Source organism: Microtus pennsylvanicus, chromosome 1 (assembly GCF_037038515.1).
Source record: "Microtus pennsylvanicus isolate mMicPen1 chromosome 1, mMicPen1.hap1, whole genome shotgun sequence".
NCBI lineage: Eukaryota > Metazoa > Chordata > Mammalia > Rodentia > Cricetidae > Microtus > Microtus pennsylvanicus.
Window position 1 is genome coordinate 206,197,203 of NC_134579.1, and position 24,154 is coordinate 206,221,356.

Consider the following 24,154-nt stretch of genomic DNA (forward strand, 5'->3'; position numbering starts at 1 on the left):
GGACATAACCTGGTGCTCCCGAAGACCCGAGGGAAGTTCCACAGCCCTAGTCCTCCAAATCTCACAGCCCCTCATCATTTTCCTGCCACTCACTGGAGCAGACATTTCCCAAGATGCACTGGCAGACTTCCACTGCTCAGCTACTGTCAAAAATAACTCTTTAAGGTCACGTCTGGGTGTGATGGAGTCAGAACAGCCAGAGGTGTACTGCCTCCATCCTCCCTAGTTGTCATTGGTCCGTAGCTCTGCACTAACAGAGCGCCGCTAACTGGGTGTCATCAGCACAGCTTCCTAGCTCACAGTTCTGTAGTTAGAATTCTGCCGTCAAGGTGTAGTTAGGGCTGGTTCCTGTGTTTGTATAGCTCACCTGGCTTCTGATGGTTCAAGGCCCTCCCTGGCTGGTGCATGGATTTGCCCCACATTTTCTGCAGTATCTGCCTTTTAAACTTGTCTGATTTTGCATCCAAATTTCTTTTATAAACTTTTAGACACTGGAAACTAACCAGATCTCACCCCAACATTATTTGCAAAGAGCTTATTTCTAAATAAGCCCCATTCTGAGAGCCTTAAAACATCAGCTTACCTTTTCTGCCGATACCAAGTTAACCCATAACAGAAGTCAGCTTGGACAAAGAGGGAGGGAGCAGTGTTAGACAGAGGACATTGTTGGCTCCATGCACTGACGTGGAGGAAGGGGAATGTGGCTGATGTTAAGCTGGCTGATAACTTACTTTGTATACTTCCAAAATGAAAGATATTATTTGAATAAGAGAAAAAAGTTGTTTATGTCCAAAAGCTTCCAGACCTTAGGTGCCCCAAGAGGCTTTCTTTGGTCACAGAGCTCTGGTGTTGTTTGGTAGAGTCTCAAGAGCAGAAGGCCTCGCTGGGGAGATCAACAAATCTCCTCGGGAGGTGAGCTAGCTCTAACTGCATTATGGCTTTACTTGCCAAGTCTCTCTTGTTTCTTTTTGGAGGGTAGCCTGCTAAAATACCTCTTTAATTAACCAAGTTTAGGCATGTGCTTTTTTGTGATGTTCCCATCCCATAGCCCTACATCCTCAGCAGAGAAGCCTTCAGTACATTCAGACAACACCAAGGAAGAATGGAAGAAAGAAAAGTATGTTGGTTCTTTAGACTTATTGGTGTAAAAAGCAGCAGGCTTACAGTTTGTGTGGGAGCCCCCCGGGGACTGGTATATGGTGTTCTCAAGAATGGAGTTGGATGGTGCTGTTAGTTTATGTAAACTTATGTAAATTTAGTTCTGAAAACAACAACAACAACACCTGTGTGCCCTGATAGCTAGCAAAGCTTCTGAGGCTCAGCTTTGTGATGGGGGCAGACTGGGAAGTACCACAGCTCTTTGTGATGGGGTAGACTGGGAAGGACCACTGCTGTTTGTGATGGGGTAGACTGGGAAGGACCACAGCTCTTTGTGATGGGGTAGACTGGGAAGGACCACTGCTGTTTGTGATGGGGTAGACTGGGAAGGACCACAGCTCTTTGTGATGGGGTAGACTGGGAAGGACCACAGCTCTTTGTGATGGGGTAGACTGGGAAGGACCACTGCTGTTTGTGATGGGGTAGACTGGGAAGGACCACAGCTCTTTGTGATGGGGGCAGACTGGGAAGGACCACTGCTGTTTGTGATGGGGTAGACTGGGAAGGACCACAGCTCTTTGTGATGGGGTAGATTGGGAAGGACCACAGCTCTTTGTGATGGGGTAGACTGGGAAGGACCACAGCTCTTTGTGATGGGGGCAGACTGGGAAGGACCACTGCTGTTTGTGATGGGGTAGACTGGGAAGGACCACAGCTCTTTGTGATGGGGTAGATTGGGAAGGACCACAGCTCTTTGTGATGGGGTAGACTGGGAAGGACCACAGCTCTTTGTGATGGGGTAGACTGGGAAGGACCACAGCTCTTTGTGATGGGGTAGATTGGGAAGGACCACAGCTCTTTGTGATGGGGTAGACTGGGAAGGACTACAGCTCTTTGCTCCACTCTGAACCCCAGACTCTATGTAACACTGGTCCATTGTGTACAGTTCAGCCATCCACTTTTAGTAGTCTGCAAAGTGGCCTGCGCTGGGCTTTCAAGGCTCTTTGGAGCATCCTTGGGTCTACACAGGTGGTGTACAGGCAGGGTTCTCTTGGCCTTGACTCAAATGCTTTTGACCCTCATTTGTCTCCAAGATTTCTAGTTGACAAAAGACTATGGCTAAAAAAATATAGTTTGGGTAATATAACATACGACGATGTCTTTTTTTTTTCTTTTATTGTTTTGAGACAGGATCTCATGTAGCTCAGGTTGGCCTTGGCCTTGGACTTGCTTTGTAGCCAAGGATGACCAACCTCAACCCCCCCCCCCCCGACCCAGTGCTAGGATTGTAGGCAGGGCCACCACATCTGGCCAGCAGAGGGAAATTTCTGAAGGTTTAAAAAGAACATCAGGTTGGTTGAACTCATACACTGGAGGGGGAATAATGACGGCATATAGTGACAGCCACACGGTACTGAACTCCTAGCACGTGACTGACAATAGTTCTTAGAGCTGACAGCCACACGGTACTGAACTCCTAGCACGTCTACTGACGATAGTTCTTAGAGCTGACAAGATGAACTGAGGCTTCTCAGAATCTTCTGCTCTGTAATAATATTAAATATTTCCCTGGTGGTGGAAATAATCCCTCAGATATGGTTCTGAGTGCCTTACCATCCGATACTGATGTGTGAAATACCCTCTGAAGTGCAGGAAATACCCTCTGAAGTGCAGGAAATACCTCTGGTGTGTGAAATACCCTCTGAAGTGTAGGATGAATTGTATTGTAGGCACGGTACTCTGAAGGTCATACAAGCATAGAATGAGATTTTAGTTTGTCTGTTTAGCCTCCTCCAGATGTCTCTCACTTCAGCCCACTCTGGGACATGGAGCTGACTAGCATCTGTCGTCCATTGAGCTGGATCTACTACCTGTTTGCTGTCTGGTATCAGCAAATCAAAGCTTCAGCCATCAGAGGAAACATGCTTGGCCTGGGAGTGGGGACATGGAGGCTGTCTCATGTAGACCAGGCTGGCCCCGAACTCCTGACAGTCTTGCTTCCAAGTGCTGAGAACTTCTATGTTTTTAATGGTGAATTGTTTCAGAGATTGAACCCAGCCTCATAAAGGCTAGGTGCATACTGCTGAGCTCTGTGATGGTTTCTTCTCAAATTTTTTTAAAAAATTATTTTATTATTTAACTGTATGAGTGTTTTGCTGCATGTATGTATACGTACCTTTGCGGTCAGAAGAGGTCATTGTATACTCTGGGAGGGCAGTTACAGGCAGTTGTGAGCCACCATATTAGTTCTGGGAATTGAACCCTGGCTCTCTACAAGAGCAGCAAGTGCTCTTAATGACTGAGCCATTGGTCAAGTTCCTCATGATGAATTCTTAGTGTAGCCTTTGAAATGTTAGTAATTTTAAATGACAGAAAATGATGCTTGAACTCTCCTAGGTAAAAACAAGGACAGAAAGTTGTATATATGGCACAACCTGGGCTATATCCTAACAATACAAAACTAATACATCATTTAAAATAAATAAACAAATAACTGAATAAATACTTGTTTGGAGGATCATGGGAGATTCTTTTCCTTAATGACTATTTTGCAGTATACATATAATTATATATTGTATTGTATTATATTACTTAGGGATGGAAACTCAAGTAAATGTGGACTTTCTTTTCTAATTTATGCTTATTGGTTTTTTTAAAGATTTATTTATTTATTATGTATACAGTATTGTGCCTACATATATCCTATAGGCCAGTAGAGGGTATCAGATCTCATTAAAGATGGTTGTGAGCCATCATGTGGTTGCTGGGAATTGAACTCAGGACCTCTGGAAGAACAGTCAGTGCTCTTAACCTCTGGGCCACTTCTCCAGCCCTGCTTATTGGTTTTTCATTGAGGGTAAGCCATATCAAATCTCACATATAATAGTGTTTCAAAAACAAAGATGGCAGCTTCAATGTCCCGCATTGAGCATGTTTATATAAACGACAAAGAAAAAAGCAAAGCCTGAGTTCTGTTCTTGATTTAAACTCTAAAAATGCTAAGACAATGGAGGCGACCAGTACTGTGGACCAGCACTGTAGTTCTGGTAAACATCTATTACTCTTTGCCCTTCTGCCTCCCCAAACAAAACATATTTATTCACCAGCGTTTTAGCCCAATTTTATTGAGCTCAGCATTTACCAAAAAACTGAATTCAGTAAAGTCAAGATGGGTGGTCTAGAAGTGTACTTTAAGTCTGAGATTAATCTTTTGCTCTTTGTTTTTGGGGACAGGATGATCAAGACAAAGGCAAGGCCATGATGGGGACACCCACTGAAAACAGTTTACCTGAGCTAATGGAGCTCACCAACTCCAGTCAGACAGGGAAGGAAATAGCATAGGTCCAAACTAGTCCCTCTGAATGTGAGTGACTTTGTATGGCTGGGGCAGATTGAGGGGCCCCTGGCAGTGGCACAAGGATTTATTCCTACTGCTTGTACTGCACTTTTTTGGAACCTCTTCTCTTTGGAGGGATACCTTGCTCAGCCCAGATATAGTAGGGACAGCCTTGGTCCTTCCACAAAGCAATGTGCCTTACCCTCTCTGAGGAGTGGATGGGGATAGAGTGGGGGAGTAGGTGAAGGAAATGGGAGGAGGGGAGGGAATGAGAACTGGGATTGGTATGTAAAAATTTTAATAATAAATTAAATAAAAGAAGACAAAGGTGAGGGATTCCTGGGAAGGTTGCAAGTGCTGGGGGAATTTCTGGTGTCACCATATTAAAAAGAATTTGACCTTTCAGATGCTAAAATGATAATATTTGTATATAATTGCACCACTGAAGTCTAGGGCACATATAACCAATATTTGGCTGAAGGCTAAATAAAAGAAAAAGTCTGTCTGCATTGGAATTCTCAGTGCACCTTCATGCTGCATCTCATGACAAATTCACCACACAATCTTTAATCGCTTAAATGTGGTGAGAGAATCTCTCTGGGGAAATGGCATCTTTGTGGCTCTTGAAATTTCTTTTTATCTGAGTCTTTTCCCTTCCATCTTAGCTTCGAAATCTCTAAATAACAAATATTGAGATGAGAAAGTATTATCTGTAAATATGTGTTAACTAAACTTGTTAAAGGAATTATAGGGAAATGAACAACATCCACCATTATCAGTTTGATAAATGCAAGTTCATTTCAAACAGAGGAAAGCAGCTACAAATGACCTACTTTAAATTGAACTTTTACAAGAAATCTGCAAGTGGGTGTCACATTGGTTATGCTTCTAGGCAGAGTGGCAGATCTGAATACTTTGTTGCATCTAAACAAGGCTTAGCCTTCTTCTCTGTCTTGTTTCCAGATGGTCTCCCAGCTTGAAGCCCAGATATCAGAGCTTGTCGCACAGTTGGGAAACGAAGCTGAGCTTCACCGGAAAGCCCTCCAGAGGGCCCAGGAGGCAGAAAGCAAGGTGGAGGCGCTTCAGGGTCAGCTGAGTCACCTGGAGGGAGAACTGCTTTCTGGAGACGTCTTGAGAGACAACTTGAATCTTGAGAAACAAAAAGTAATAATGGGAACGGCACATCCGTGGTGCGGGCGTCTTTCGTGGGCTAACCCTGTACCTGAGAACATTCTGAACATTGCAGTGTTTAGACTGATCATGTCTTGAGTTATAAGCAAATTTCCAAGGAATAATAAGCCTCTTTCTATTGTTTAGGGTTCCCTTGATAGTCAGTCCTGTTAAAGTCAGTATGCATGTATTGTATGACCACTCTTTATGAGGTTGGGAGGTTTGGGGTAGCTGAAGTATGGGTGATTTATAGTTTCTATTATTAAAGGCTTAGCACTTAATAGGAGAGGCAGACATTAAGATGCCCTGCTGCACCCTAGACTATATGCATTATAGTTGTCATAGTGTATTAATAAAGTATTGTAGACATTTCTGGGCAGTGAGGAGATTTTTACAAGAGAGCAGATGGTTCAACTGATCTTTGAAGATTGAGTAGGATGATCGTGGGAGAAGGGGCAGACGCAGTAGATGGAAACAGTTTAAACAAAGGCCTTGTAAATGCTACACCCAGAGAATGCAGAGTGGGTGACTATATGGTGGAATGCGGCATTCTTAGTGGGGCCACGACAAAGAAGGGAATGGGAAACGAAGACCTTTTAGACCTGAAGTTTCTTTTCCTCTGTAGAATATAAAGCATCTTTAATGACCGTGAAGCTCAGACCTACACGTGCTATCGTCAGTGGTAGACCGCATGCATGAGAGTGGTCCTGTATGGCCATGGCTGGGCCGTTTTGTAGAGGTAGAGCTGTGCTTACCACGCACAAAACCCTGGGTCGCATACTCAGCACCTCAAAAGTTCAAAATGATAAACTCATCGGTGGTGATGTGCCTGTCCGTGATGTCCCCACACTGATCTGATGCTGCAGGACCTGGATCCTTCGTTAAGCAACAGACGCCTGGTGGAGCTGAGATCTCACAATGGAACCACTCAGAAGGGAGGGAACCAGTAGGGTAGCAGGAGACAAGTGGGCCATGAGAGAATAGTCCACCCCAGGGACCTGGGCATGGGGAGGACAGCGTGACTTGGAGGTAGTTTTGCAGAATGGTGAGGAAGTGAGCTCGCTTGCCTCATGCTGAGTGTGGCTGGAAGGGAAGGGGTGCAGAGTCGTGAAAAGCAGGGTCGAAGAAAGGCTTTGTGGGTAATAGTGTGGAGGCGAGACCTCATGAGCTACAAGGGTCCATGAGAGAGAGGGCAGGAACAGAAAAGGAGGCACATAGGATCAAGACTATAGGGACAAAATTTGTCACGAGAGATACTCTGGCTGAGAAAAGTGTATTCTGTAAACTCGCTCCTTATTTTTCTGAACTTAAAAGAAACTGAGGATATGCCATGGCTACATTAGGGGTCAGATATGCAGAGATGCCTAAGAGGTGTCTGTGGAAGCCAACACACACGATACGGGTGGATTAGAGACCGATCTGCCTGGTGCTCTGATGGAGATGGATGTGGGATGTGTCAGGAGCTTGGAGGCAAGAATGACAGCTTGTTTCTTATTTCCATATATGGCGACATGATCCTCCTCCTTTTCTTTTTCCTCTTCCTCTTCTTCATCTCCGTTCCCTTCTCATTCCTCCTCTTCTTCTTCTTCTGGCAAGGATTGGGTCTCACTCTAAAGCTCTTTCCAAACAAGTGTTATCGTTAGTCTTCATTAAAATTCTGCCAAAATAGTTCTCAGTTATGAAAGCAGATTGCATAAGCTAATTATGTCCACAGTGAGTGTTTCACAGATGCAAGTAGTAAAATGGCCATGTAAAACTGAAAGTAAAGTTGCGTACAGGTTAAGTGCTGGATAAAATCTAGACTGGTACAATATGGGGTAGAATGCCTGGTCTCTAACTCACACTAACCTGTGATTTGAAGGAATAAAATACACAGAATCCCTTTTTTCCCCCTATAAAGCTGAAGATTTTTAAGCCAGTTGGGCATTCCTGTATTACTAGGGTGCTGAGACACAGGACCATGAGATTGAGATAGCCTGGGCTACATAGTAAGTTCAAAGCCAGCCTGGGGTACATGATGATAGTGTACCTCAAAACCAAAAAACAGAATAAAACAAAAACAAAATATAAGAAAAAGGAATAAAACAACTTGCCATCAGCCACAATCTTAAAAAAAGAAAGATTTATTTTAGTTTTAATTACGTGTATCTGTGTGGTTCTGAGTGTAGGTTTGTACACATGAGTGTAGGTGCTCATGAAGGCCAGAAGAGGGCATTGGATCCCTTGGAGTTGGAGTTGGAAGCAATGGTCACTTGAAGGGTACTGGGAAACAAACTGGGAGGCCCTGCAAGGACCGTGCATCCTATCTGCCGAGCCGTTCCCCCAGCTCCTTGATTGTAACTATACGGAACAGCTAAAGGCCTTGAGAGAGGCGCTTCCTCTGTTGGGCCTTGGTTGGGTCCCATTTGCATCCCTTCTTGCCTGTTGTAGAGCCTGGCATACAGACTAATTGGGCCACACAATTTTTTTTTTAATTTTTAAAATTTTAGATATTAAGCCTCTTTGGATGTGTAATTGGTAAAGATCTTTTCCCATTCTGTAGCCTGCCAGTTTGTTCAAATGCCCTCGTCCTTTGTCATACAGAAACTTTTGAGTTTCATGAGATCCCATTTATTAATTGTTCTTAGTGACTGTGTTTTGCCCAGAAAGTCTTTTCCTGTGCTAAGGAGTTCATTACAGTTCCTCACTTTCTTCTTGATCAGATTCAGTGCTTCTGGCATTATGTTGCGGTCTTTTATCTATTTGAAGCTCAGTCTTATGCAGGGTTGTAAGTATCGACCTGCATTTTTCTACATGCAGCTATCAGTTTGATCAGCATTATTTGGTATAGATGCTGTCTTTTATCCAGTGTGTATTTCTGGAGTCTTTGTCAAAAATTAGGTGTTCATGGGTATGTGGTCTTATTTCTGGGTCTTCAATTCAATTCCATTGATCAATGTATCTATTTTTATGCCAATACCATGTGGTTTTTATGTCTACACCTCAGTGGTACTACTTGAGATCAGGGATGGTGACAACTTCAACAGATCTTTTGTCATTTAGGATTGTTTTTAGCTATCCTGGTTTCTTTGTGTTTCCATATCGAAAACCGACCTTTCAATTTCTGGGAGGAATTGTGTTAGAATTCCCATGGGGATTGCATTGAATCTGTAGATTGCTTTCGGTAGGATGGCCATTTTCATATATTAATTCTACCAATCTATGCGGGTAAGTCTGCTTCCTCCACTTAAAATACAAGCAATAGCAGCTAGGTCACGTTCAAGCACATAGCAGAGATGAAAGAAGATCCCAAAGGGGAAGCACCAGAGCAAGAGGAGCTGGTGGCATGAGGACTCGGATATGAAGCTGTCTGTGGGGTCAAAGCGTGGTGAATGATGCTACAGTGATAGTTACTGTAGATTATAACTATGATAATTAATTTATCTGTATGCTACTTAACAAAATGGGAAAATATATGCTTGAAGATAATTCCATCCTGATGAGTAAAATATAGATAGTTCAGACCTTAAGCTGATCCACTTGGATGGCTGGAAATTATACTCTTTTCAGCATTTAATTGCCTGGAAGTGCCAGATGCTGAGAAGTTACCGCCACGAGAAGGCCCAGGCCCGCAGTTAGCACAGAGCAAGTTCACTGAGCCACTCATCTAGCACACACACAGCATTCTGTCCGAATACACCCAGAGAAACAACAACAGCCAAATGAAGGAAGACCTTTAAGCGTTGTGCAAGTTTAGTTGGTGAAACTATGAACCGTGTGGGCTGGAGAGATTCTAGGGTTAAGAGCTCTTGCTGCTCTCGTACTGGCCCCAGGCAGCAGCCACCCACGTGGAGACTCACAGATGAATGTCTATAGCTCCAGTCTAGTGGATCTGATGCACTGTTTTAGCCACGCACGGCACTGCCTGCGTGTGGTGCACATGCGTGCATACATGAGGGCAGAAACACATAAAAATAAGTTAAATATTTAAAAGAATGCAGACTATGGTATCTTTCAGACAGTTATGCTTTAGAGTGTTGGTCACCTAATCGTGTTATAGTAAACACTTTAAAGAGCATTTTCTAAAGCCCCCTCCCCATGTGTGTGCACGCGTGCATGTGTATGTGTGTGAGTGTATGAGTGTGTATGAGTATGTGAGTGTGTGTATGAGTGTGTAAGCGTGTATATGAGTGTACATGAGTGTGTAAGTGTGTGCATGAGTATGTAAGTGTGTGTATGAGTGTGTAAGCATGTGTATGAGTGTGTATATGAGTGTGTGCATGAGTGTGTAAGTGTGTATGAGTGTGTGTATGAGTATGTGAGTGTATGGGTATGAGTGTGGGTATGAGTGTGTGCATGAGTGTGTAAGTGTGTATGAGTGTGTGCATGAGTGTGTGTGTATGAGTGTGTGTATGAGTGTGTGTATGAGTATGTGAGTGTGTGGGTATGAGTGTGTAAGCGTGCATATGAGAGTGTAGGTGAGGGTATAAGTGTGTGTGTGAGTAGGCCAAAGGTTGAAAACACACATCTTCCTCAGTTGCACGTCACCTTATTTTGTGAGCTACAGTCTCTCGCTGAACCTGAAGCCTACTAATTTGGCTACACTGGCTGGCCAGTGAACCCCAAGGCCTCCTCTTGTCTCTGCCCACTTCATGCCGGATTTACAGGCATATTCAGGGCCTGATTTTTTAAAAAAATATATGTTTCGCAGTTCACATTCCTGTTGCCATGGTTGGATTGCAAGCCCTTTACCAACTGAGGCATCTTTCCAGTCCCATTAAAGCTTTTTAACTAACCCACCCAACTATTGTTCAACTTTAGTGTATATGTGGAGAACTTTGGTTTTGAGGTGGTCGCTGAGTGCTGGGACAACTTGGGAGGGCCAAGGTTGCAGGGGCTTTTTGTCAAGACACACAGTAAGAAACCAGGGTGGAATTAGGAACGTAGCCCATTTGTTGTATGTCAGGACTTAGAAGTGTGTTTGATATTAAGCTGACATCAAGGTTCCTAGCCAGGACAGTGCAGAGAGTTTGCACAGGAAGATGGCAGAGAATTGGAAGGTGGTTCAAACATTCATTTCCAAATCTTGGGGTCAGAATTTCAGCTCTGGGATGACGCAAAAGAGACACCCACTTGTGAGAGGAGAGGACTCAGTGAGCCCGCACCCTAACCCACACCTCCCACTTTCATTCTTGTTTCTGGATCTAGTATCTGAAGTTTCTGGATCAGCTTTCAGAGAAAATGAAATTGGGCCAGATAGTGGCTGACCTTGGCTTTGACATGCGTCTGGACGTAGTTTTAGGTCGCGCAGAGCAGCTAGTCCTCCTCGAAAGTAATGCTGTCATTGAAAACAAGACCATCGCTCACAACTTACGGAGAAAGGTAGGCAACGCTGCACTTCATAGTACTGAGAAAAGAAACTTCTGGAAAACCTAAGTGTTAAATTGACTTTATTACACTGTGATCAGTAGTGTGTTTAAAAAGCATATTATTAAAATATATGTATTTAGAAGTCAAGTTTTAATTCAAAGTTTTGAAAACCTGATTCATGGGTCTATCACCTGGCTCTCGTGAGCCTTGCTTGGGATTGCCCATCCTCATGGTGGTCTTTATATCCATGGCTCAAAACAGCAACTAGAACCATTTGTCTGTGTTCCATGCTGAAGGTTGGAGGAGGGGAGAAGAGGGAAGCCAAAGACGCAAGTGATGGCTTATAAAGAAGATTCTGGAAGATGCTAGCTGAACTTATGTTTATACCACAGCCAAACCTGGCTGCAAGAGAGACTTGCAGACAGAGCTGCCAATTCTCCTAGTTTCCTCTGAGCAAGGAGGGAAGCTGGGGGCACCCAGCGGCTCTGCGCATGCCGCTCTATTGAGCTAGACAGTACAGAGAGAAGGGCTCGCTTTTCTCCAATTGAAGGCAGAGTTGGCAATCGTTTACAGCTAGTGAGAGAACGGATGAGTGAAAGGGATAAAGCATAATTATCAGTTGTATAATTATCAGCACCAGAGAAAGAAGAAAAGACACGCAGATGTGTCCTTATAATACTTCTCAGGATAAATGTTTTGTGTAGCGGCTATACAGTGAGTCACATCTGGATCCTTGGGTTCTACCAGACTGTGAAATCTTGGAATGATCACATACCTCTCTCTTTCTTCATATTAAGACAGGAATGACACCTCACAGGAGCGTTAATTTTAATAAGGGAAAATTTGAATTCCTGTCTCATGGAATAAATTTGGTTCTCAGTCCCTACCCCAGTTCACCCTAGTTCTGGAGAAATCTTTATGTATATATAACCTGATAACCATCAGGGACGTCAAATGTACCAAAATTCTTTCTTTACTTCTTCTCAGAGAATTGATTTCCTCTCTTAATGCCCAATGCTACTCCTTCTTAAGAATTATACCATCATTAAAATTACTGGTGTATTGAATTTATCAGTGGACTTTTGCATCAGGGTGCAATTTGACCCGATGAAGCTCAAGAAAGGGAGTTGGGGGCAGCCCAGATGGTTCACTGGGTGGAAGTGCTTGATGCCAAACAATCTGAGTTTGATCCCTCAGATAGGAAGAGAGGATGGATTCCCACAAGCATCTCTACAGCCTCCTCACCCTGCACACAAGATGTGGCATGCCGGTGCTCTCCTACCATACACACAATAAATAAAAGTGTGATAGAAAAATTGGATAGGCCCACACCATTGGAACACAGTCAATGCTTATTGGATTCCGTGGGAATAAAATAGGAGTGATGATGATGATGATGATGATGATGATGATGATGATAAAATAATAGTGACAGAGAGCTTGAGGCTGGGAAAGGTGGGTGGTGGGTCATGGGGAGAGCAGGACAGTCGTCAAGTGAGGTGGTTGGACTGAGGTTTCCATAAGATCAAAATGCATTGTATACATATATGAAATGTTCAAAGAATAAATAAAGCCATTATTCAAAATGTTAAAAGGGATTAGATTGGAGAAATATCTGGCAGAATGTTCAAGGGGTGACCCAGGTGTGGTCACAGCTGTCACTGATAAGAAATGCAAAGTAGTTTAAGTCCTTCCACCTCTTAACACTTAGGGGATAATGAGGGCTCACATGACAGTCTTCATCTGGGGGTGGGGGTGAAGAGGAGGGGTAGAGGGGTGGGGGTGGGCGCATCGGTATTCACCAGTTCTTGATTCCTCCTCCGGGTGTTTATGACCAGTGACAGAACTGCCTGCATTTACTATCTGCCCAGTGAAGTGACAGGCAGAGCCCAGGAGACTCTCTCCTCTGGTAGTCATTTTACCCACTCTAATTCCCTTCATCAGTCTGATTGCCAACAGGCAGCGATGTTCAAGAGCTTCCTCCTGGCCTGGGTGGAGGAGCTCACAGTCTAACACAAAGAGTTCAAAGAAGTGAAATCTTCATGAAGTCTGTTTCTGAGATTTGGAAGTTTGTAAACAATTTCGTTAAAAGTCTCCTGGTTACATCTTCTGTAAGAATGTATCAACCCTCCTTGTAGGAGCTACTCAGCCTGGTGCTGAGGGGCTCAGATTATCTAGGGAGGTTTTCAGTATGATGCCGGACCTCTTGTTCCAGTAAACATTGGTGCAGCAATCGTGGCCACTGAGCGTTGGAGAGGATTTTGTCTGTCTTATTATATCCTTCTTATTCTGCCCCTGATAAGCCTATTTTATTAGTCTTAGAAGTAATTTTACATTTTTATTATGAGGCACAGAATATTGGACGAAGCAGCTGTGGAGAGCTGACTTCTGTCACATTTTCTGGGGCTCCTTTGTCCCGTACTTTGTAGCTACAGAATTAATTCTTGGAAAAAATATGAATAAAAAAATTCAATCAGGGAAAGGAACCCAGTGACCTTTTTTTGATGCTTTGCAAATGAGTCTCATTGACGTGCAGATAAAAATCGACATTATCTGAGTAATTCATTTATATTTACTGAGTGTTCAATTATTTTGTCAAAAAAAAATCCGTTTGTATCAAACCAGCTAAAGACTCAGAAAGAAAGACTGGAGAGCAAAGAAGTGCATATGAACCTCCTTCGGCAGAAAATTGCCCAGCTGCAGCAGGAGAAGCAGGCGCGCACAGCCTTGGCTGAGGAGAGGGATGAGTCCCAGCTCTCCCTCAGGAAGCTGGAGAAGAAGGTGGAGAGGCTGCAGAGGGAGCTGAGCACGTGTCAGGAATGCAACACTGAGCTCAAAGCCAAATTGGCCGACACCAATGAACTCAAGGCAAGTGTGTGTTTCCTTTCTCTGTCCCTTTCTGTCAATGCACCTCAAAGTATACGCTAAGGAATGGCATCCTTGAATCAGGCATGGCGGTGCGTGGCTGCAATACCAGCACTTGAAAGGTAAATCAGGTAGACCAGAACTCCAAAGTCTCTCTCGGTTATATACAGAATTGAAGGCCAGCTGGGGTTATGGAAGACCTCAAATAAAAGAGGGCAAAAAGGTGGGGCTGGTGAGATGGGTTCAGTGTGTAGCCTCCTCCTGTAAGTGGTCTGATAAATGTATGCATGAGATTCCTGGGGAAATTCCCATTTCTTTGGGGTCTGCTATGTCAATAGTCTGAAAGATTGAGAGACACCAGTGTCTAAGTAGAGTGCCTGCCTTTCCAGTAGGCCAGCTACAGAAATCTTAGTTAGATAAGAATTTGTTTTGGAGGAGATGAGGAAATAGAGGCTCTATTTACTGAGGGTCAGAGGATCGTCTTAGGGTTGCTATTGCTGTGATGAGACACCATGACCAAAAGCGAGCTGGGGAGGGAAGGATTTATTTGGCTTACATTTCCATCACAGCCCATCATTAAAGGAAGTCAGGGCAGAAACCTGGAGGCAGGAGCTGATGCAGAGGCCAGGGAGGGGTGCTGCTTATTGGCTTGCTCCTCATGGCTTGCTCAGTCTGTTTCCTTATGGCACCCAGGGCCACCAGCCCAGGGATGGTCCCACCCACAGTGAGCTGGAACCTTCTCCACCAATCACTAATTAAGAAAATGTCCCACAGGCTTGCCTACAGCCGGATTATGAAAGTATTTTCTTAATTGAGGTTTCATCCTCTCTGATGACTTCAGCTTGTCTCAAGTTGACATAAAACTAGCTGGTACAAAAATATATTGTAGAAAAGGCTCACAGACAGGGGCAATGGACAGGTACTGTTGCAGGTCATATCTGACAAAGTTCAGTTCTGGAATTTTGCTTAGCAATTTCCCTCTTGTTCAGAGGAGGTTTATTTTGTTTATTTATTTATTTGGCTTACACGTAGGACTTCATTTGATTGGAAGACATCTACCCATATTAACTAGAACAATCTGTCTTGAAATATTTTGAGTCTCAATTTTAATAGTAGCATATTGCTGGGCAGTGGTGGTGCACGCCTTTAATCCCAGCACTCGGGAAGAAGAGGTGTGAGGATCTCTGTGAGTTCAAGGTCAGCCTGGTCTAGAGAGAGAGTTCTGGGACAGCCAGGACTGTTACACAGAGGAAACCCTGTCTTGAAAAAAGAAAAAAAATAATCGTGGCGTCTCAGAGGCTGAGGCAGGAGGATTATGCATTTGAGGACATCATCGACTGTATAGTGGGAGTCTGTGTAGGCAAAGCAAAGTGAAGCAGAAACAAAAGTGTCTACCTATTTTTAATCTCACCTTCAAACATCGGCCAGGAAATATCTAGAACACCATCTTACCAAATATCTGGACGTCATGGCCCCATCAAATTCTATTAGCCATTGTAATTCCTTTTGATGGGTGACTAGTAATCCATTGCATGGATGTACCACCTTCTGTTCCTCCCTTTAGGTTTAACTGGACACCCGAGATCTTTCCACTTTGGGGCTGTTACAAATGAAGCTGCTATGCACATTGTGCTCCAGTTCTCATGTGTACCCCCATATCCGTTGTATACTAAGGCCGAAGACCTTGACTCCAGGTTATCTGAATATCTCCTTGAAAGACCCATGCATTAGGTTTTTTTGTTGAGCTCTAGATCAAGAAAAAGCAAAACCCTTTCCAGACCAACTGTTAAATTTTAAACCGCTGAAAATTATCTTGGCATGAAAACCTAAGAATTATGGAAATAATTTTGAAAGAGAACGATTTTTGTGTAGATCTTCCTTCTTATGTTAAATTTAGAATGATTTTATGATATCGCTTACTTAAGACTACATAAATTGGTCAATTGCATTACATTTTTACCACTATGAAACCAAAACCAATTTAGAAATCAAAGGATAAAGACGCAAACTAAGAAATTAATGATATTAATTCAGTGTAACTGGTGCTGCTATTCAACTAAAATCACCTTTAATAAGAATGTGCGGTGCCGCCTGCAACTTTTGAGTGCGCTCTGACTTTGGCTTCTCCCTGCATGAGGGAGTGTGTTCTACCACCTGCTTCATTTTACGAGGGCGAACCCCCTATACGCGTGGTGATATAGTTTGACCTTAAGTTTGCATGACTGTATATCTGACTTATGTATGCATTTGTATTATTCTTTTCTTATTAACCTGGGGTTATTAAAATAGTGTTACAATTTGGCACAAATACCACTAAATAAGCAAATGCAGGCACTGAAATCTTGTGGAACACTTTTAGAGGATGTAGAAGAGGTTTTGTGTAACCTCCCTATAGTCAGATGCTTCACACCCTGCCTTACATGTTTGGACCTCAGGAAATTCCTCAGCACTGCTCTGTGTGTGTGTGTGTGTGTGTGTGTGTGTGTGTGTGTGTGTCTGTGTGTCTGTGTGTGTGTGTGTAAAGGAGCAGGCATGCCACATTCAGAAGGCCCTCTCAGTGGCCCTCAGAAGCCTGGCTTTTTCTGATTTCACCTGGAGCATTCTAGCCAATGTCTTCATTCTCTTTCATCCCCAGTCCTAGGGAGTTGCTGGAGCTCTGGCTTCATGCCAGTCGCTAGCCAGGAGGAAGGCGTGAAGCCCATCTGCTGGCTATTCTCTGGAAAGGATATAACAGCTCTATGTCTCCACTGGCCAGAACTTAGTCTCCTGACCTTGGTTAAATGAGGTCAGTCAGAGGAATAGGTCTTAATTCTGGTCAGAGAGAAAGAACAGACCAGCTGTCTGGTGGAGAGCCTTAGCTGCGGCCTCTAGCATGTGGCCAAACCCTTGTAAGAGCCGTGACTCAAAATCAGCTCCCAAACCCAGGGGCAAGCCATTGGTGTCTGCTTTGTGGTCTCCCAGAAAGCATCAGAGAAGACTATAACCATCAGCCATAGACAAAGCTTTCTTCTCTTTCTGACTTTCTCCATATATCCCTCATACGGAAGCTACTCCCCATTGGTCCTTCCCCGTGGATATGGTTCCCACCCTTCCAGTGTAGCCCTTACTACACTGTCTCCTCTTCCTGGAGACAGCTGTTTGACAGTGCCTCCCCCCATCTCCTGGATTGCTTTTCTCACTGTGCACAGTAAATGGCCTGTTGAAGGCAGACTGCTTGCTTTTTGAAGTGAAGGTAACTTTGCTGCCAGCTCCCCAAGTGTGGCCTGCTAGGGAGGAGAAGTGAGGAGAGACTGCACAGCAGGATATCTCCCTCCCTCACAGAGCTGTGTCTCTGTGGACACAGCATCTATTTTGGCCACCAGGAGACCTTAGAACAGCGGCTTTCAACCTGTGGGTCATGACCCCCAAGGGGTCAAATGCTAAGACGATAGGAAAACACAGATATTTCCACTCTGATTTCTAACAGTAGCAAAATTACAGTTAGAATTAGCAATGAAAGTTACTTCATGGTTGGGGGGATCAGCACAACATGAGGGACTGGAGTAAGGGGCCACAGTATTAGGGAGGTTGAGAACATCGCAGCCCCAGTTCATGGAGGGACTCATGCTCTCTGCTTGATGCCTGCCAAAGGTTTGCAGTGTCTCTACAAATGCACTAGGGGACTTAGAGCCTAGGGTCAGCCAACACCTAGGAGTTCTGATTTATTCACCTTTCCTGCCCGGGCCTCTGACACTTACGTAGAAGAGAGAATCACCCACCAGATTACACAGTTCTTTCCTGGGAAGCAGACAGCACACAGTGTTTATCACAAGTGGCACCCTGGGAACCTTTCCCTTCCTAGCTGGACTCCCGATGATACATCAATCTTTTTTATGACCGGTTCTGTCCTGCTGGAGGAAAACTAGAGGCCAGTTGCTTGCTGAACTCTGAGCTGCCCTGAGAAGATCCCTCAGGGGAATTAAGAAACCAAGTTAGTCCCACCCCACTCCCAGGAATCTGTTGGTTTGATTTTAGAGTCTCCATCATTCTTGCTGGCTCCCAGCTCTGTCCCGGTAACCTGACTTGGCGCTCCCTTCCTTAGAATGCCAGCAGTCGTCAGTGTAAGGAGAGGTGGTGTCCCCAGCGAATGTGTGTGGCTGACAAGGACACAGCCGTTTCAAAGACCCTAATGCCTCAGCCTGTGGGAGTGGTAAGGCCTTCCCTGGTGGGGCTCAGAGAGACGGGAAAGTCTCTCTGTGGTCTGACAGGGGGTGTGTGGAAAATGTCCACTGTAGCTTTCTCCCTTGGAGGTTCTCCTTAGAGACTGCTCCTCCTGAGACTAGGAACACAGGCCTCCCCGTTCAGTGGTACATGTAAACTCAGCTCCTTGTTTATCTGCATAATAACTTGCCTCTGTGTTCAGCTGGATGCAGTAACCTCACTTCTCTGCAACTTTAGGTAACATGCTGAGCATCTGAATGCTGTGGCTTCTCCGTTGGAGAGTCCTGACCTAGATGCACACTCGTGTGTCTGTCATTTCTTCACTCCCTGGCTTCCCCAATAGGGGTTCTGGGACCTGAGCCAGGCAAGGACATGTCTGCTGTGGGCTGTGCAAAGCCTCTGATTGTTAGGTTCCTCTCCTCCTTGTCACTTCTCATTAGGACTGTCTACAGTCACTTCTGGTCTCTACGCTGTGACCTGTCACCTGTGGTAGACATTTCACCATGTTTTCTCAGTACAGACAGAAAGCTGAATGTATCCATTCCAGTGATTCAAGGCTTCATACTCAAAATCCCAACCCCAGCGGCTTTGTGGTTGAGCATTGCTTTTCTCTGCAATAGTGATGCAGCGTGAATGTTAAGAATCTCTGTTTAAATGGTTAATGCTTTCTTCCTTTCTTTCTTTTCTTTCTTTCTCTTTTTCTTTCTTTCTTTCTTTCCTTCTTTCCTTCCTTCCTTCCTTCCTTCCTTCCTTCCTTCCTTCCTTCTTTTGTTTGTTTTGTTTTGTTTTGTTTTTCAAGGCAGGGTTTCTCTGTGTAGCCTTGGCTGTTCCGGAACTCACTCTGTAGACTAGCCTGGCCTCAAACTCACAGAGATCTGCCTGCCTCTGCCTCCTTTAATCTGCTGGGATTAAAGGCGTGCGCCACCACCTGGTAATTTGGTAGGTTTTAATCCATGTAATTTACTCAATTGGAAAATTGTTTGATAGTCTATACAATATATTATTTGAATTAGTATGTTTAGGGCCACCATCTCAGAATATTCATTTCTGTGTTTTCTAATGGTATGTTTACAGACTTATCCAAACACTATTTAGTTTCAGAATACATTTAGCGTACGAAAAGAAACTCGCTACCCCTAAGTTGTAACTCCCTGTCCTCCTTTCCCGCTAGTCTCAGACCTTCTCTGTCTTCCTTCTCCCTCTGGCTCTTCCTGATGAAGAGAATTGTGTGGTTCTTGGCACTGGCTTCATTCTTCTGTCATGATGCTTTTGGGGTTCATCCGTGCTACAGCGTGTTGTGGTACTCCATTCTTGTTTGTTGCTCTGTGACACATCCCAATGTCTGCCTCTGCTACCTTTTTCCCGTCCATCAGTTGACGGACATTTGGGTGATCTCCACTTTTGGTGCTTATGAGCAGTGCCTCTATGAGCTTGTATACAACTTTTTGAGTGGGCATATGGTTTCACTTCTGTCTGGCTTGTAACTAGGGGTGAAATTGGTGGATCATATAGTTGGCATTTTCAAAACTACCTTCCCTATTACTTATACCATCTTATATTCCATCTAGCAGTATGTGAGTGTTCTAACTCCCCTAATTCCCTGCTAACTTTTGTAATTGTCGACTTAATTTTAGCCAAGTTAGTGGACCTTGTCTTGTAGCTTATTTGTACTTATTCATTTGGATTCTTTTTTTTTTTTGACATAAGCTCTTACGTAGTCTAGACTGATCTAAACTCACTGTGTGGGCAAGGCTGGCCCTGAACACCTGATCTTACTGCCTCCACTTCTCAAGCGCTGGAATTGAAAGTGTATACCACTGTCTTAGTTTCCTGTCTGTTACAGTGATGAAATACTCCAACTAAAAGCAGCTCAGAGCACAAAGGGTTAACTTTATCTTACAATTCCAGGCTGCAATTCATCTTTGCAGGAGCCCCACTTCTCTGTTCAATCTGTGATAACAATGCAGAGCTTCGGAGATGATGAGGTTTTTCCAGAAGACAGCACAGACCACCTGATCCCAGCTTTTCCTCACGTCTGTCTGTCCATCTGTCTTTTCTTCATTCCCTCACTGCCCCTGTTGGGTCTGTCCTTGGACTTGTGCTTGACCCAGGGCTTGGCTTCCTTGAATTCCTTTGTAAGGAGCCACAGTGGCTCACAAACTCACAGTGCAAACACCTCCCGTTCCAGGAGCCTCAGTCAGGGCTTTAAGGCCCTGGGGCGAGTCCTGAGTAGGGGGCCATCACTGTCCTTTGTCTGCACAGGATTGGTGACATCCTTTGCCTCATGTTCATTGGTGGTGTCTAGAGACTCTGCTGAATAACTGCGGATGAAAATTTCCCTCACAGCCGTGAGGGAGGCTTGCTGACAGACTCCCCCATGACACCATTAGAAGTGCAGGCATTTGGCCACTGCGAGGCACAGGGACTCACTGGTTAGCATAGAAAGTCTGGCTTGCTCACAGGTTTTATTTTAGCGATCTCACTCCAGAACCATGCTGTCTGCAATTTTATTGGGTTGATTTCCCAAATAAGGGTACTCTGCTTTATCGTTTAGTAAGCTGCAGGGACTGAGGTCACACTTGTCCACTTTATGCTGTTCTGCAAGGTCTCTGTAGCTGCTTGGGATGAAGTCCGTTTGTTATTCATAAAAAAAAAAGTTAAGTGAGTTCCATTGACTTCTGAGTTATCTTTGCATCCAGATCTCCTAAAGAAGAACAAGGGAAATGATCCTGATTCTCTTGACTCCTTAGATTAAAGTTTTGGAACAGACCAAAGCCATCGAAGACTTAACTAAATCCCAAGACGATCTGGAGAAGCTGAAGGAGAAAGCGGAGAAAAATCTCATGTCGGTCAAGTCCAAGCTGGATGCTACAGAGGAGGAGGCGAAAGAGCACAGAGAAAGGGCCAGGGCCATGATAGAGGTGGCCGTCATTGAACTGGAGACCCTGAAGAAGTCTCTGGGAGACTCTGAGAGGAGAGAACAGCAGGTAGATAAAATCAGCCGGTGGGATGCTTTAAAGCGACAGGAGAAGTCACACACTTAGCGATATGGACGGCTTTGGGAATGGGTGTGCCACCCTGCCCAAGGCCACACTCAGCTCCTGTGTGACAATCTAATTTCAGTATATATGCTGCCCATAAGAGCATTATTCATACATTTCTCCCAACACAATTTGTAAAGATTTCTATATCATTTCAACAGATCCACCCACTCGGCAGCATCTGTTTTGGCATGCCCATAATCATTATGAGTTTCCTGGCCTAAAAGCCAATTCCTACTTGTATGACATATTCCATAAGAGAGAAAAAAGGAACAAATGTGCTTATCAAAGCAACAGAAAGCCAGTGCAAGGCCAGCTTCTGGTGGCTGGGAGATGTTTTAAATTGCGTTTGATAATTGCCTCTGGAGATTCCTCAGCTCACATGGGTTAATAATATTTAGCAGGGCTAGGAAGTCAGAGAGGAGCGTTATCTTCCACAGAGAGCACTTGTAGGAAACGGTCTCCGGTCTCAGACAGTGGCACCCAGACTTCATGGTTGACCAAGCGCAGATGTAGGCCATAAAAAAGTCCACATCAGCTGGCTGGCTACGAGGAGGAGCATTTTATCTCCCGAGCACATCAGGTCAGACATAAAGAACTCTGTCCCGGGCAGCCTGACCCTTCTGCCTTTGACGAGCATGTCACTTTCTGAAGCTGCAAAGGGCAGAGAATGGACTCTGTTCCTAGGGTTTTTTTTTCCTTTCTCCCTGCTCTGCTTTGGCCCCTGTGTCAGGCAGAGCTGGGAAGAGCCTGACTACACGAGCAAGTGTTCTCAGGAAGGAAACATCTCAGGAATTGTGAGTTTTGGCCACGTTCAAAAGGGTGGGAAAGTTGAAGAGAAACTTTTGCATTGGAGAGGCGAGGCTGGTGCCTTATTTTATTTAGGTGCCTCAACAACGCATGGGAAGCGAGCAGCTCGTACGCAGGGCAGTTATTTCCCTTAGGTCTAAGGCTGGAGAGTCACGGTCAGGGCACCAGCAGAGTGGGTACCAGGTTTATAAATGGTGTCTTCATGAACCCTCAAGTGGGAAAAGTTCTCTGGGGTTTCATGGATAAGGGCACCAATTTTCTCTTGGAAACTCCACCACGGTGATCTTATCTAAGTTTAATTAACTCACAAGACCCCACTTTCTGGAGCCATCCCACTGAGGACTATGCTTCAATATACACTTAGTGGGTGGGGTGTGCAAATAAAAGAAGCCTTCGTCTCCCACGCTGGACCATCCTCAGGAAGGAAGTTGGGGATAAATATTCAGATGGTGTTCTGATGACACTCCTTCAACAGGTTGGATCCCGTCCTTTCTGAAATGGAAGATATTTAGTGAGGGCTTGTCTCGATGATACCCCTTTTTTTGCCTGCCTTAGTGTAGGGCCACAGAAACCACCCTAGAAGGACATGAAGAGAGGTGATGCCCACTCTAACCATTGCCAGTGGACCCTAGTATTCTGAGATTGGCCAGGGTTAGAACATGGAGGAAGCAGTCTTTGCGAGGTAGTTTAAGAAGGACTGAGAAGCCCTGCTGTGTACATCAGCTCATTCTTTCTCTTTGAATTTCCGAAGTTCATTGCCCAGTTAAAATCCCAATGCAGAAATGTTTATCATCACCAACAGGCTCACGCCAACATCGGTATAGCGCTATGTATGAGGTTATCGGTTCACTCGTCCCGGATGTCAGAGCAGACTCAGGGATGGTTGTTTCCAGGGGTTCTTGACTCAGCAGCAGATACACACATGACCATCTGACTCACAGGGGCTTATGAACTTGCTGAAGTCTGGGGAGCCCGCAGGGATTTTTAGAAGCCATTTAGCAGGCAAGCCTTCTTATTCATCATTTAGGCCTACCTTATGCAAACCTGGGTTTTCCTCTTTTGCTGCTGTTGTTGCATTTGGCCTGGCAACAGGGATGTGTTTTCCCTTCCCAGCTAATGTCTCTCTGCTTGATGTTTGCAGCTGGTGGACTTCAGGGAGGAGGTTTCCCAGATGCTGGGCTTAAACTTGACCTCTCTCACACTCCCCGACTATGAGATCATCAGATGTCTGGAAAGACTGGTCCATTCACACCGCCATCACTTTGTTACCTGTGCCTGCCTCACAGACCCGACGGCTGAGCAGGACTGCTGCTCGCAGTGCCACTTAGCCCTTCGACACTGATCCCCTGCCTCAGAGACGGGGCGCACGCCTCAAGTTGTGGAATGAAAAGCTTCCTCATATATTTGAAATTTGGCCAGTGTGTGACAGTTATATACTTTGATGACATAGTGAGAATAGATCATGGGCTGATAATGGTCTCCAAAGGTGCCGTCCCCAGGGCCAGGGAGATGGCTCAGCAGGTGAAGGCAGTTGCTACTAAGCCTGACAACCTGAGTTCAATTCCTGGAACCCACACAGTAGAAGGAGGCAGTTGGCTCCTGCAAGTTGTGCTCTGCCCCATACACATGGTGTGTTATACAAGTGCACACACATATGCATACATGCACACACATACACACACATGCACACACATACACACATGCACACACATACACACATGTACACACATACACACATGTACACACATACACACCATGCACACACATACACACATACACACATGTACACACATACACACCATGCACACACATACACACATGCACACACATACACATACATGCACACACATACACACATACACACACATGCACACACATACACACACATGCACACACATACACACACACATGCACACACATGCACACACATACACACATGCACACACATACACACACATGCACACACACGCACACACACACATGCACACACATACACACACATGCACACACATGCACACACATACACACACATGCACACACACGCACACACATACACACATGCACACACATACACATACATGCACACACATACACACACATGCACACACATACACATACATGCACACACATACACACATACACACACATGCACACACATGCACACACATACACACACATGCACACACATACACACACACATGCACACACATGCACACACATACACACATGCACACACATACACACACATGCACACACACGCACACACACACATGCACACACATAC

General features: G+C 44.8%; 1 protein-coding gene across 1 annotated transcript in view; it reads left to right on the top strand.

Annotated features, from left to right (window-relative positions):
* Positions 1–23,581, top strand: part of Ccdc170 (coiled-coil domain containing 170) — a 73,753-nt gene extending 50,172 nt beyond the window's left edge. The window contains exons 7-11 of the mRNA XM_075943450.1: positions 5,399–5,599; positions 10,793–10,966; positions 13,580–13,822; positions 20,770–21,006; positions 23,012–23,581. Of these exons, the coding sequence (XP_075799565.1) occupies positions 5,399–5,599; positions 10,793–10,966; positions 13,580–13,822; positions 20,770–21,006; positions 23,012–23,212 (1,056 nt within the window). The 3' untranslated portion in view covers positions 23,213–23,581. The remainder of the gene's footprint in view (positions 1–5,398; positions 5,600–10,792; positions 10,967–13,579; positions 13,823–20,769; positions 21,007–23,011) is intronic.
* The last annotated feature ends 573 nt before the right edge of the window (positions 23,582–24,154 follow it).